General features: G+C 50.4%; 1 protein-coding gene across 1 annotated transcript in view; it reads left to right on the top strand.

Annotated features, from left to right (window-relative positions):
* BAIAP2L2 (BAR/IMD domain containing adaptor protein 2 like 2) overlaps positions 1-15,236 on the top strand; it is a 179,030-nt gene that overhangs the window by 95,571 nt on the left and 68,223 nt on the right. Inside the window, exon 4 of the mRNA XM_086963230.1 lies at positions 7,386-7,447. Within this exon, the coding sequence (XP_086819356.1) occupies positions 7,386-7,447 (62 nt within the window). The remainder of the gene's footprint in view (positions 1-7,385; positions 7,448-15,236) is intronic.

Genomic DNA, 15,236 nt, shown 5'->3' with positions numbered 1-15,236 from the left:
TTTTTCTTTGGATTATAAAACGGTCAGTAAATGAGGAAATATCCAGCCAAAGTGTCCGCCTATTTTGGATCTATTTCACAGAGAAACAATCAAACAAATAAAGAAAAGGTGATGCAAGAGAGAGTACATAAGAGTTCCTGAAATCAGAACTTAAGCAGGAGCGAGACAGAGACAGAAATGGGTATGAAGGAAAAGAGACCGTCGTCCCCCCCTTCTCTGCCCTTCCCAGAACGCCTAGCCTTCCTGCAGCATAACAAAGGGTGGCCTCTTTGACTCCAGGCAGGTCAAGTGCAGGGCCATTAGGTAGCGCTTTCATGCGCTAATGGCCCTGCAACAGACAGGAGGGAAAGGGGAAATTCTTTTGTCCCCTCATCCCCCCCACCCTTGTCCCCGGTGTCCCCCCCACTCCAAAATCTGGGGGGGATATATCCCCTGTGTCCCCCACACTTCCTACGCCCATGAATTGAGGGCTGGTAACAAAGGAGGGGTTGAAAATCCAAACATTCCCCAGTTAGAGTACCCGTGTGTCCAGTGACCCTTTCGACTGTCATGATATCCCAGTAGGTACTTTCCAGACTGGCTTTGGAGACTGAGCTTAGATCGTCTGTTGCTAGGCAAAGGTTCTTCAATCCTAGTATTCCCAAGAGATTTTTCATACATTTCAGCCATGGGATTTTAGAGGTCATCCCCGGCATCAAAAGGTCTCTTAGACCTACTCGGTATGGTTCAAAGACTGGGGAAGACCATAGCCTAGGCCAATAAATCAGGATTCTGCATTCAACCTTTTCTTTTGGCTGGCATGGTTTGGGGTTGGAGGGCTGGAGGTAGTATAAAAAAATGTGATATTACCTCCTTGGCGCCGCGTCTCTTCTCGTCTTCCCTCATGTCCTCACTTTGCTTCAGCGGGAAGCACACAGGCTGCCCATAGCCAATCAGAACACAGCAGCACAGCGTTGTGATGGGTCTGAGCACTGTGGTTCAAAACTCAGCCAGGGACTGGGAGCCTGGGCATGTTCTCCACCCAGGCTGTAATGCAGCTTACATGGAGAACATGTAAAGTGCGCATGACGGTTGGGCCAGCTTGATACGGCAAGCCAAAGTGTCATGTGCACTGAAAACAGTGCATACCACTCCCGTAGGTGCCTGTTATCCCACCGGGCCCATCTCCAACACTCCGACACGAAATATAACGATAATAAACCACGGTTTGTTATCGTTTATTTTCTCTGAGTTGCTGGAAGGGGGGCGACGCTCCTCTGCCATAGCGAAGGAGCCGCTGCTGTCTTTTAGTCTCCTTTGGGCCAAATCAAGATAAACTGGTACGAATGGGGTACTCAATAGAAGACCCAATATCCTTATCAAAAACCTGTGTTTAGTTATTTCCGGTAATCGGGTTTTCGTGCAACCCCAAATTTCAGAACCATACCCCCCCCCCATTTTAATTCTCTAGGGCTGGAGCAATCCTCAGCGTGAAGGTACTCTTTTGGATTTTCACAATATTAGCAGCTTGGTAGGTTAGTGATACTTGTGCTTTTTGGAGCTGTAAGTCCCAATTAAGGTTAGGTGATAGTCTTATACCCAAATATTCTAAACTAGAGACTTGCTCTATCCCACTGTTACCAATGAACGTGTGAGCTCGTCCTGATTTCTTTTGGTGTGTTGAGCTAAAAAACATTGATTTTGATCTATTTAACTCAAGCCGCCGCTCCCCAAAAAAGGCACACTGTCACTACAGGCCACATGAGCTTGGTATATGCATACTGCAGTCACACCTCACAGCCCTGGATAGGTGCACACTGTCACTACAGGCCACATGAGCTGTGTTCGTGCACACTGCAGTCACACCTCACAGCCCTGGATAGGTACACACTGTCACTACAGGCCACATGAACTGGGTTCGTGCTCACTGCAGTTACACCTCACAGCCCTGGATAGGTGCACACTGTCACTACAGACCACGTGAGCTGGGTTCGTGCTCACTGCAGTTACACCTCACAGCCCTGGATAGGTGCACACTGTCACTACAGACCACGTGAGCTGGGTTCGTGCTCTCGCAGTTACACCTCACAGCCATGGATAGGTGCACACTGTCACTACAGGCCACATGAGCTTGGTATATGCACACTGAAGTTACACCTCATAGCCCTGGATAAGCCCACACTGTCACTACAGGCCACGTGAGATTGGTACATGCATACTGCAGTTAAACCTCACAGCCCTGGATAGGTGCACACTGTTGCTACAGGCCAGATGGGCTTGGTATGTGCACTCTGCAGTTAAAGGTCACAGCCATGGATAAGTGCATACTGTCCCTACAGGCCACATGAGCTGGGTTCGTGCACACTGCAGTTACACCTCACAGCCCTGGAAAGGAGCACACTGTCGCTACAGGCCACGTGAGCTGGGTTCGTGCCCACTGCAGTTACACCTCACAGCCCTGGATAAGTGCACACTGTTGCTACAGGCCACGTGAGCTTCGTATATGTACACTGCAGTTACACCTCACATCCCTGGATAAGTGCACACTGTTGCTACAAGCAACGTGAGCTTGGTATATGCACACTGCAGTTAAACCTCACAGCCCTGGATAAGCACACACTGTCACTACAGGCCACATGAGCTGGGTACATGCACACTGCAGTTACACCTCACAACCCTGGATAAGCGCACACTGTTGTGACAGGCCACGTGAGCTGGGTTCGTGCTCACTGCAGTTACACCTCACAGCCCTGGATAGGCGCACACTGTCATGACAGGCCATGTGAGCTGGGTACAAGCACACTGCATTTACACCTCACAGCCCTGGATACGCGCACACTGTCGCTACAGACCACGTGAGCTGGGTTCGTGCACACTGCAGATACATCTCACAGCCCTGGATAAGTGCACACTGTTGCTGCAGGCTACGTGAGCTTGGTATATGCACACTGCAGTTAAACCTCACAGCCCTGGATAAACGCACACTGTCGTGACAGGCCATGTGAGCTGGGTACATGCACACTGCAGTTACACCTCACAGCCCTGGATAAGCGCACACTGTTGCTACAGGCCGCGTGAGCTTGGTATATGCACACTGCAGTTAAAGGTCACAGCCATGGATAAGTGCATACTGTCGCTACAGGCCACATGAGCTGTGTTCGTGCACACTGCAGTTACACCTCACAGCCCCGGAAAGGCGCACACTGTCGCTACAGGCCACGTGAGCTGGGTTCGTGCTCACTGCAGTTACACCTCACAGCCCTGGATAAGTGCACACTGTTGCTACAGGCCACGTGAGCTTAGTATATGTACACTGCAGTTACACCTCACAGCCCTGGATAAGCGCACACAGTCACTACAGGCCACACAAGCTTGGTATATGCATACTTCAGTTACACCTCACAGCCCTGGATAAGTGCACACTGTCACTACAGGCCACATGAGCTTGGTATCTGCATACTGCAGTTATACCTCACAGCTCTGGGTAAGCGCACACTGTCGCCACAGGCCACATGAGCTTGGTATATGCACACTGCAGTTACACCTCACAGCCCTGGATAAGCGCACACTGTCACTACAGGCCACGTGAGCTTGGTACATGCACACTGCAGTTACACCTCACAGCCCTGAATAGGTGCACACTGTTGCTACAGGCCACATGGGCTTGGTATATGCACACTGCAGTTAAAGGTCACAGCCATGGATAAGTGCATACTGTCGCTACAGGCCACATGAGCTGAGTTTGTGCACACTGCAGTTACACCTCACAGCCCTGGAAAGGCGCACACTGTCGCTACAGGCCACGTGAGCTGGGTTCGTGCTCACTGCAGTTACAACTCACAGCCCTGGATAAGTGTGTCATCGCCTAGAGTCTAGGCGATGACATCGGCAAAACCGCGAGGTTTGTGAAATAAAGAGTGAAGAGGAAAGGAGTCTGGGAAGTCATAGATTACCGTTCAGTGTTGTTATCAGCAGGGATACAGTGTGTCTCTGCTGTTTTCAGTGAACATCGAGTGTGTCTTGTAATGTGATTAAGGTTGGATCAGTGCATTCTGTGATGTCACCCGCTGTCAGGCAGTATATCCTTTGATGCCGCAGGTAGTTCCTTTTGTTTTATGCCACCAGGTCTGATATGGTTACTGCACTTTCATCACAAATTGTGGGTTCGTATGAACTGTTAGCTCAACGGTTGTGAAGCAATGTTTCTTATGATGTCACCAGAGGGAGGGGAGTGCATTCAGTGGTGTAATCAGTAGGCCCGGGTGGAATTCTGCTATGCGGAACTCTGTGAAGTGATAAAAAAACTCTTCTGAGAAGTGTTCTGCAAGTGGCAGGGCGCGTTACTTTGCGCCATTTGGGCTGATTTTAAGCGCTGGGTGTAAAATCAGCGCCAACGGCACCACGCGCAGTGAAAGAGGGAGCTGCTTCTTTCTGCCGCTGAACCAGACGCCCTACTTAAGTGGCAGCTTCCTCAACGAGAGCGGCAGGTTTCACAACACGAGTGATAGTGGTCATCAGAGACCACCCGTGTTGAGAAATCTCACCGGCAGGTGGTCTGGAGTAAGATTTTCCTCGCTTGCCAACTTAACGTTGGCAAGCGTGAGTGAGAAAAAACACTCTGGGGCATATTTACAGGTTCTGGCGCATCTCTGCAAATCAGCAGGGATGCGCCAGAACAAATGCGTCATGCGATCCCCTCCTTCCGCCACCACAGATGGGCCGCATTTACAATGCGGCGCACCATGGTGCAAGGAAGGGAAGATGCGTGTCGCATCTTGTGGCGTATGGGCGGCGCATTGCTGGAGTCACGTCACAAGCGCGACGCAACTCCTGCAATGCACAGGGGCGACCTATACTTAACGAGGTGCGTCACTCCTTACGCCTGCATGAAGCAGGCGTAAGGATTTGACGCAGCAGCGTCGTAAAACTGACTCAGTGAAATCTTGTAGATTTCACTGCGTCAGTTTTACAGGGCTTTCCTGCGAGGGAACGCCCACATGAAACCTGACGCAGGTTTCATGTGGCGCAGGGCTTTACAACGTGACGCATCTGCCTAGATGCGTCACGTTGTAAATAAGTCGCAACGTGGCGAATTGTTTACGCCACCGTTGCGTCACAAAAGTGACGCAACGGCGGCGTAAAAGTGTCGCAAGGGGCTTGTAAATCTGCCCCCAAGTGTTTTCCATCATCATCATTGAGAAGTGATGTCAACAACAATGACACGCCCTTATCGCCTTAACCGCGGCTGCAATTCCGCTGCGGTGCGGGCGTTCTAATGGGTGGGCAGGGCTGCGACGGACAACGGTCGTTCGCAGCACCAGGGAGGGAGTGTTGGCCAATGGGAGCATGGAAGGGGTTATCGGCTATGTCATCAGCAGTGGGTTTGTGTTGTATGAGGTCTACGGCACAGAGGAAGTGTGGCTCCTAAAGAGATGGAAGACAGCACAACATGTTCACTGGTAAGAGTGCGATATTTCAGGACTTGAAAATGGATTACTGATGCCATTGCACAGGAAGAAGAGCATGATGGGAGCAGGGCTGGCCCTAAATCTGATTGACCGGCACAGATCCCTGGGCGGAGAGAAAAACTGTTATTTGTTGTGGGGGCATGGGTCATTGCGGTGTGACAGCAGGATGTGTGAGGGGGTTCATGCGATACGTTAAGGGCTGATTACAAAGGGGCAGATTTACAAGCCCTTTGCGCCACTTTTGCGTCACTTTTTCCATGTTAAAAGTGACGCAAAAGTGGAGCAAGGGGCTTTTAATCTGCCCCAAAGTCTTTAATGGAACCCGATTGACTGAGTCCAAGTGGGAAGGGAGGAGCTGCTGTTTGCATAACAAAGTCAGGCAGCTCCCTGCTGCGCCCCTCAGGAAATTGGCACCCTGGGCCTGGGTCCAGTTCGCCCATGCCCAACGCCGGACCAGGATGGGAGTATAGTAATAGGGGACGTACGTTGGACAATGCTGCTTCCGACTGACTTGAACGCACAATAGGGCCACGGTGTCACCTCTCCTCTGAACAGATCAGCCCATTCCCGAACGAAATTTGGGCAACAGGTGCAAGGAAGGGAAGATGCGTGACGCATCTTGTGGTGTATGGGCGGCGCATTGCTGGAGTCACATCGCAAGCGCGACGCAACTCCTGCAATGCACAGGGGCCACCTATACTTAATGTGGCGCGTCACTCCTTTGACGCAGCAGCATCGTAAAACTGACTCAGTGAAATCTTGTAGATTTCGCTGCGTCAGTTTTACAGGGCTTTCCTGCGAGGGAACACCCACCCTGCGACAGAACGCCCACATGAAACCTGACGCAGGTTTCATGTGGCGCAGGGCTTTACAACGTGATGCATCTGCCTAGATGCGTCACGTTGTAAATAAGTCGCAACATGGCGCATTGTTTACGCCACCGTTGCATCACAAAAGTGACGCAACTGCGGCGTAAAAGTGTCGCAAGGGGCTTGTAAATCTTCCCCCAAGTGTTTTCCATCATCATCATTGAGAAGTGATGTCAACAACAATGACACGCCCTTATCGCCTTAACCGCGGCTGCAATTCCGCTGCGGTGCGGGCGTTCTAATGGGTGGGCGGGGCTGCGACGGACAACGGTCGTTCGCAGCACCAGGGAGGGAGTACTGGCCAACGGGAGCATGGAAGGGGTTATCGGCTATGTCATCAGCAGTGGGTTTGTGTTGTATGAGGTCTACGGCACAGAGGAAGTGTGGCTCCTAAAGAGATGGAAGACAGCACAACATGTTCACTGGTAGGAGTGCGATATTTCGGGACTTGAAAATGGATTACTGATGCCATTGCACAGGAAAAAGAGCATGATGGGAGCAGGGCTGGCCCTAAATCTGATTGACCGGCACAGATCCCTGGGCGGAAAGAAAAACTGTTATTTGTTGTGGGGGCATGGGTCATTGCGGTGTGACAGCAGGATGTGTGAGGGGGTTCATGCGATACGTTAAGGGCTGATTACAAAGGGGCAGATTTACAAGCTCCTTGTGCCACATTTGCGTCACTTTTTCCATGTTAAAAGTGACGCAAAAGTGGCGCAAGGGGCTTGTAAATCTGCCCCAAAGTCTTTAATGGAACCCGATTGACTGAGTCCAAGTGGGAAGGGAGGAGCTGCTGTTTGCATAACATAAAGTCAGGCAGCTCCCTGCTGCGCCCCTCAGGAAATTGGCACCCTGGGCCTGGGCCCAGTTCGCCCATGCCCAACGCCAGACCAGGATGGGAGTATAGTAATAGGGGACGTACGTTGGACAATGCTGCTTCCGACTGACTTGAACGCACAATAGGGCCACGGTGTCACCTCTCCTCTGAACAGATCAGCCCATTCCCGAACGAAATTTGGGCAACAGGTTAGTCCAAAGCCCCATTGATTTATTTTTTGCATTTTTTCAGGTCGAATTTTGGTACAAATGGCCGAAGGTCAAACGCACCTCAACGCAGGTCTGGAGTTAGTGGTGAGTATCATTTTCTGACTACACTCAGCGGTGAGTATAATTACACACATGCAGTACAATGGCATTAAATAGCTCTGCCAGGGAATACCATGACAGAGGGCTGCAAGCATTGGGCTGAGAAACAGAAAAGCTAAGAGGATAAAAAGACATAGAAAGACAAATCACAACTGAGCATGAGGGGAAAAGAGAAGAATGATAGGTGAGCAGAGGAAGAAAGGATGAGAGGAGAAGGAAGCGGAAGGCAAGAAGGAAACATGAAAGGAGAGATGGATGAAAAGTTCAAATGTAGAATGGAAGGGTGAAAAAATGAATGAATGGATGAAAGGGTCAATGCAGAGTGACAGGATTGATGTGTGAAAGGATGGAAGGACTGAAGAATGGACAGATGGGGTGGAGTGAAAGAATGGATATATTAATAGATGCATGGCTGAAAGGATGGATAGAAAGAGAAAGCGATGGTGAGATGGATGGGTGAATAGATAAAAGGGAGAAAGCATGAATGAATGCAGGGACGATGACAGGCTGAATGTCTGTTTTGTAAGGAGGGGAGGGTTTGCTTGCTTCGCATGCTCAGTTTGATTAGCTGTATGGTTCAAGTGGGTGGTATTTTAATGTTCTTACTACTCCCTTCATTCAGTTCTTTAATACGTTTAATAAATTACCGCAGCTACAAGATGCATGGAAGAAAACAGGGCCCACTCGGGCCGTGGTCAGATTATAAAAGGCCATCTTAAACAGCGAACTGGGCTGATGACTATGCTGGCCGGAGATATCACCAAACTGTTAGGTCTGATTTATTATATTCTCTGGGGACTGCAGAAAGTAAAGGGACGCTCATACAGTAATGCGGTATGGCAGATGACCCCACATGTGGGCTCACCCCTTTTATTTTAACCCCGCAGGCCACACCTGGCCTGCAGATGATGTGGGTACAGTTCCGGCTGGCAGACCAGACCGCCAGCCCTCTAAACCTTACATCCCTCTCCAACTTGGTTCTTGAAACAAAACTTCTAAACGTCCAGTTGACATACACAGTTCAGTTGTATGAGGCTTGAGAGTCCTAACATGCAAAATCCTGAAGATGTTGGTTAGGGCGAGGGTTGGGTCGTAGACTATATTGATGATGTTGACTTCGTAGGGGTGGTTCACTGGCCAAAGGCCCATTTAGAGGCGAACCAGGAGGTAGCGGACTTGGGGAGGGGGGGGTCAGTTCCAGTACATTGTCTCTGTCTTTGTCCTCGCTCTGTACATTCCTGCTCGGGCTCAGCGGGACTGGAAGGCCTGATTCGGAAGACTCTGTCTGGACCTCCTTGAACCAGGAGATGTCACGCAAGATTTCCTTGCTCCCTTTCCGAGCCATCACCATAGTTCTATTGTTGGCAACAACTATCCAGGTTCCTGGTTTATGGGCGGTCCGGGACTTTCCCCCAGGCCAGCGGTCATTGAGTATGACTGTGGCACTAGGTCAGAGTGACCTGGGTGCAGCTCGATGGTTCTGTCACTCTCGCCCGCTTGGGTTTTCTGGATGTCCAGAGGTGGGGGGTTCATCCTGGACATGTGGGGATCAGGTCCCTCCAGGGGCAGTTGAACATAAGGGACCATGGACTACTTAACGTGGTGCAGTGTGGGGTGCTCTGGTATTCCCTGAGGAACTCGGAAGAGGCCGCCCCGGATCAGCTTGTTTCACACTGGCAATGTGCAGCATTTTGGTCAGGGTCCTCATGAAACGCTCTACGTCTCCATTAGCCTGAGGCCATTGAGGTGTGCCACAACGGTGGTGAATCTCATGCTGACTGAGGAAGACAGCAAATACTGCCCCATGGAACGGGGGCCCATTGTCATTCCGGATCTCCAGGGGAAACCCCAATCTGGCAAACACCTTCTCCAGGACCGAGGCCACATGTGCGAAAGCGGTCAACATGACTGGTTCCACTATGGGATATTTAGAGAAAGCATCCACAAGGACGAGCGTGTGTTTTTCTCTGGGAAATCCATGCTTATTTTCGACTACGGTAGAGTGCAGGCCTCTTCAGTGATTACGGGGGTCGGTCTCTCAGGAGCGCTAGTTTCTGGCAGGCTGGGCACTGGCGTACCAGGTCTTCAACCATTGTGTTGAGCTCTGGAAACCAGACCTTTTCCCTCATTCTCCCTTTCATTTTTGTCACGCCATGATGGCCTCCGTGAGCCATCTGTGTTGCTTGGTGCCTCAGAGTTTTTTGGTATCACCAGCCTCGAGCCTCTGAGGAGTATTCCATCTGCTGTGGTGTTCAGCTCACTCCTCACTCTCCAGATCTTCGTCACCTCTTCTCGGTCTTCTGGTGCCCATGTATTAGCCAGTTGGAGATAGTTCCTCCACGACCCTTCTTGGACCGCTTGAGAGTCCATGTATATATTGCGTCTTGCTTTGAGGCTTCTTTAATTTCCTTGAGTGTCATCGCCTGGGGGCACGCCGCCCCTGAGATAATGTTGATGTATTGTTCTGACCCTTCAGGGTCGTTCCCTTCTTCCTTTGGTGCTGGGTGTCGGGACAGAAAGTCCGAAGGGTTCTTCGCCCCAGGCCGATACACCATGTCCATCTGGTATGCCTGGAGTTGTACCACCCATTGCTCAATCCGGGGAGGTGGGTGAGGGGCCGTCCCCTTGAAAAGGGGGACCAGAGGCTGATGGTCGGTGACTATGGTGAACAGCTGGCCGGTCAGGTACAGGTGGAAATGGTTGCAGGCCCACTTTATCGCGAGCGCCTCCCGCTCAATCTGGGCATACCTTGCTTCAGTGGGGGCAGCAACTTGCTGGCAAACAATAGGGTGACCCACCGACCTGGCACATGCTCCTGGGCAAGCACTGCCCCATGTCCTACGGGACTGGCATCCACCAACAGTTCTGTCCGCTTTGCTGGATCGAAATATGCGAGGGTAAATTCTCCCAGTAGCGCATCTTTGATGCTCTGAAAAGTGACTTCTTCTCGCAGTCCCCACTGTCATTTGACATCTGTTTTCGTGAGCGCCCTTAACGGCTCGGCACGGGTGGCAAGGTCGGGGATAAACCTCCAGCAATAAGTGGCTTGTGACTTTTTGTTCTCTGCTTGAATGCCCTCCTGGCCAAACATGTACCCAAAGAATTCCAAGGATGGTTAGAAGAATTGACACTTCTCCCTGTGTAGTGTCGCGCATGTTCACTGAGGCAACGCAATGTGCTCTTCAGATATCTGTGATGGTCAGCTGCAGTGGCAGAGTGGATCAAGATGTCATCGCTGATGTTTATCACTCCGTGCAGTCCAGACAGCATTTCGTGAATAGTGTTCTGGAATACCTCTGCCGCTTAAGATATCCCAAAGTTCAGTTGTTTGTACCGACGCAGTCCTAGGTGGGTACTAAATGTTGTAATGTTGCGGCTTTCTTCTGCTAAAGGCAGTTGCTGGTACCCTGCGTTCAGGTAAATTTTAGAAAACCACCTTGACCCGTAGAGATCTGCAATGATGTCATCCATCGTTGGCGTGATATGGCGCTCCCTTTTAATGGCCCGGTTGGGCAACCTCATGTCGATACAGAGGGGCATGGCAACTGGATGCTTGGGCTTTTCCGCTATTACCTTCGGGGACACCCATGGCGTCGGTACCGAGACCATCTCGATTTCTCCTTGCTTCTCAAGATTTTCTGGTTCCTTTTCCACCAAGCGCCTTAAGTGAAAAGGGATTCGCCAGTGTCGCAGCATGACTGGTGTAATGGATTTGCCGATGTGTAGCTTGATAGGATTGAATTTGAAGCGTCTTAGCACTTGGGAGAATTCCAGGACTTGGTCGAGGATTTCATCGACCTGGTGCGCTTGGACGCTCCTGGCGAAAAACACTAGGCCTAGGTCCTCCACTGTGTGACTGCTGATTAGGGTGTCCGCTTTATGATCTATCACGTGTATAATGGTTGTGACCTCCTGGTCGTTTGACTTGATGGGAACAGATATCTTACCTCTCAGTGGCAGAGTGGTTTGGCTCCCGTAGGCAAATATCCTGGTCCGGTATGAGGTGATTCGCGGTTGGGTGGGAGGTACCTGTACATCTGGAGGTCCATCACTTTTACTGAGGCCCGAGTGTCGATAATTGCCTTCACTTCTGATCCTGCGATGTGCACCATGCAGGTGGGTTGAGGACACATGCGGCATATGAGCTCTCAAGTGAACCAGATCAGGTATGTTTCTACCTCATCCTCCTCGGTGAATGAATCTTCCAGCCCTTGATACCTTTGGCTCGTCTTGGTGGCTCTTCCCTCTGTTCAGAGTCAGTTAGGGACAGTTGACGTGCAGCCCGGGATGGTGATTTCTGCTGTTGGGTGTCTCAGCCTCGACTTCACCTCCTACACTCTGCTGCAAAGTGGTTAGGGATCCCACAATTAGCACAGGTCTTTCCTTGTGCTGGGCAGTCTTTCGCTGCAAGTGGTTCATGTCCACAGTACACGCACCGCACCTTGGATGCATCAGGCTTTGTCTTCCTGGGCGTATTACTCCTCTGTCTCATTCGGAGGGAGTCAGCCTGCTCTGTTTTGATGGTCTCTTGTCTTCCTTGAGGCTTTGTCAGGGCTTGGTCCATCTCATTGGCCCTAGCTGCCGATAGATCATGGGTCCTTGCTAGTATGAGTATGTCTTCTAAGGCAATTTTTGGCTGGCACATGACGAGGCCTCATAGCGTCTTGTCCCGGCACCCTTGGATGAGCTGGGCTCTGATCTCCTTTGGTTGACCATCCTCCGTGCATGTGCTGGCCAGTTTGCGCAGGTGAGCGTAGAACGCTTCAATCGACTCCCCTTTCCTCTGGTGGGCCTAGCACAACTTGAATCGTTCAAAATCGGGATTGAGTTGGGGGTCGAAGTACACGTCTAAAGCTGCCACTGCGGCGTCGTAATCCGTTTCCAGACCTGTATTCTGCAAATGTTTGAACAACTTGAATAGTTTGTTTCCAGCGTAGTGGAGGAGTAGCGACCTCCTCACTGCTCTGTCAGTCTCCCTGGTGGCCACAAAATAGTTATTCAGGTGATCTATCCATATCTCCCACCTCGGGGTGCTGTGGCCGGATCTTCTAGTTCGCTGAAGGGTGGCAATACCCCGGTAAGCGCATGTCTGACTAGGAGTCTCTGTGGTGCTCATGCTTGGTCTTTGTCACCCATATTTCTTGTGGCTGGGTGTCTTTACTCCTCTCTTCTGTTCTTATCTCCCACCGTAGTGTGTTGTGTGTCTGGTGCGCTGCCTGTGCTCCAATTGCCTTGATTTTCCTTGTTAGCCCCACCAGTGGGCGGTGCCACTTCTTTGTCGTAGTCTGTGTGTGGGCACTTGGCTTCCCACTCTGCCACTGAGTCTTACCTCTTGTGTGCCAGGCTGTATTCCCTTGTGGTTTCCCTTTTGGGGGACTGTTCCTCCCCTTGTCCTTGGTGTATAGTTTTCTGTTTTTTTTTGTTTTTTTTTACTGTGTGGCACTGAGTTCAATGTTGTCTGTTTTCTGGGCCCAGTCTGTCAGGAGGCTTGCCTCCAGGGCACATGCTCCCCCTCGCTTCCATTCCCTGTAGCACTCCAAATGTGCTGGGGTTTTTGCGCTTACTTTTCGTGTCTCAGGGCCCTGGCAACGCGCTCCTCGTGCGTGCATGCTGGATCTGGGGCTTTCCTTTGTCTCCCGGGGCGTGGTAGCCGTCCCACCGCAGCAACCTCCCCCGCGGAGGCAGCGGCTTGTCAGGGAAGCAGGGTAGGAGCCGAATGTCGATGATGGAGAGCCTCCTCCGTGCAGCGGGACACCACAGCAGGCAGCACTCACCCGCAGGGTTGCAACAAAACTCCTGTGACGATAATGGCGCTGCGGCGGTTGCAGCTCTTCAGCGTGGCAGGAGGTGCGCACTGCGGCAGTCGAAGCACAAGGAACGGGCGATCCGGGGCGAGGGTCATGGCCCCCCTCGTCGCCAATGTACTGGCCGGAGGTATCACCAAGCTGATAGGCCTGATTTATTATATTCTCTGGGGACTGCAGAAAGTAACGGGCATAGCTGCCAAGGTTTCCGAATGCCATGTGTGACATTTTTATAATTTCAATGTTATTATGAGTGACTTTTCAAAGAATATGAGTGACACTTTCTCGTGAGCATAATGAAGCAATGAAGATGAGGGAAACATATAAATATCACAAATTACAACCATTTGTGCAATGAGACACTATACTAGCTCCTCAGAAAATCCCTGCTTCCCTCTGTTGCAGTGGATGAAATGTCTGGCAGACATCACTCCACTGTGTGATTTGGACGTCAGTCAAGTTTGAATGAGGGTTTCTGCAGGCTGTGAAAGGCCCCTAGGCAACGCTACTGTGCACACTCCAACTGAGAGACGAGGAGGCAGAAAGATATGGATTGACTGACACTGGGACACACATACTATAGCAGATGCTTATTTACACACTGGAATTTAGAGAGATAGACACGGGTAAAAAAAGACATGGGAAGACTGTCACTACAACTTACTGCAGTCACAGGTAACTCGCACCACAACGTAGACACACATAAAGGGGACATAAAGGTATGGGTGAATTGGCACTGACAATTACACACACAGGGAGAAAGACAGAAACTGAAACTTTAAGATACATAGAGAGATCGAAAACCGTGTAAAAGGCTTAAAAATGAATGTCGCCTTGTGGTGGTACTTGTGAAAAGTGACAACATGCTTTAAGCAGCTGCGTGACTAATGATTGCACAGGCCCCGTAACACAATCCATTGTCATGCAGCACTTCCTAGGCTAATTTTTACCTAGTCACCAGTCAATGCTAGAAAAAGTCACAAAAATCCATTGTTTACAAAATCCCTCAAACGTCTTCCCTCTATTAAACCCTTAAGATCACCAATGGTATAGTCATTCAAGGAAGTACGACTTCAAAAGGCTGCAAGGCAGGTCAGTCTTAAATTCAGTGCCCTTTCAACCAAGCAGGCCCCCACGATGTACTTGAGTAACTCTCCCTTAGTACGCTTCGGCGGGGGTGTTTATTATTGCTAAAAGCATAACCCGCCAAATTCTTGAGTTCGTGTTTAGTAAAGATACCTATGTTCTTTGTTGTTCGCGTGCCTATTTCCAACTTTGAGGTAGTGCCGCCACCTTGTGGGTGGAAAGAAAAGTGCTCCTCAAACTGTTCGAACCTATTTCTTCTTATCCCGCCATTTGCCGGGTTTTGAGCAGAACCTGCACATGCCTTCAGGCATAGCTGCCAAGGTTTCAGATAGCTATGTGTAACATTTAAATAATTTCTGTGCAATTATGAGTGACATTTAAACTACTCTGAGTGACACTTTCTTGCGAGCAAAAATCAAACAACGTAGACGAGGGAAACATATAATTATCAGAATTTACACCCATTAGAGCAACAAGAAACTCCAAGAAGATTTTAAAACTGCTGCAAAGCACCAGAAATGGTCTCTCTGTCCACGTGGGACCCAGCCAACAGGAAGGATATGCGAGGGCCCAACATGAACATGTTACACACGGAGGCATCTGAGCTGCCTAAGAGTCACACAGTCTCAGCTGACTAGTAGAAGACAGGCTGTCAAACACTATTTTGCATTATCCTCACAGGCTGAGGCCGGCGCAGTATATTCTCATACAACATAGCAGACAACATAGGACTGTCAGAAACATGTTTTAAATTACCCCCAGAGGTTTTCAGAAATAAACCGCAAACGTAAAGGAGGGGACAGAAACACACACTTGGTCACTATGCAGCAAAGCCCTTCCTCATTCACGCAAGCCTCTTAAATCATGTGGAGCCGTGGTCAATG

The sequence above is a fragment of the Lissotriton vulgaris genome, chromosome 1_1, assembly GCF_964263255.1.
Source record: "Lissotriton vulgaris chromosome 1_1, aLisVul1.2, whole genome shotgun sequence".
In the NCBI taxonomy this organism is placed as follows: Eukaryota; Metazoa; Chordata; class Amphibia; order Caudata; family Salamandridae; genus Lissotriton; species Lissotriton vulgaris.
This window is presented reverse-complemented; position numbering and strand designations above follow the sequence as displayed.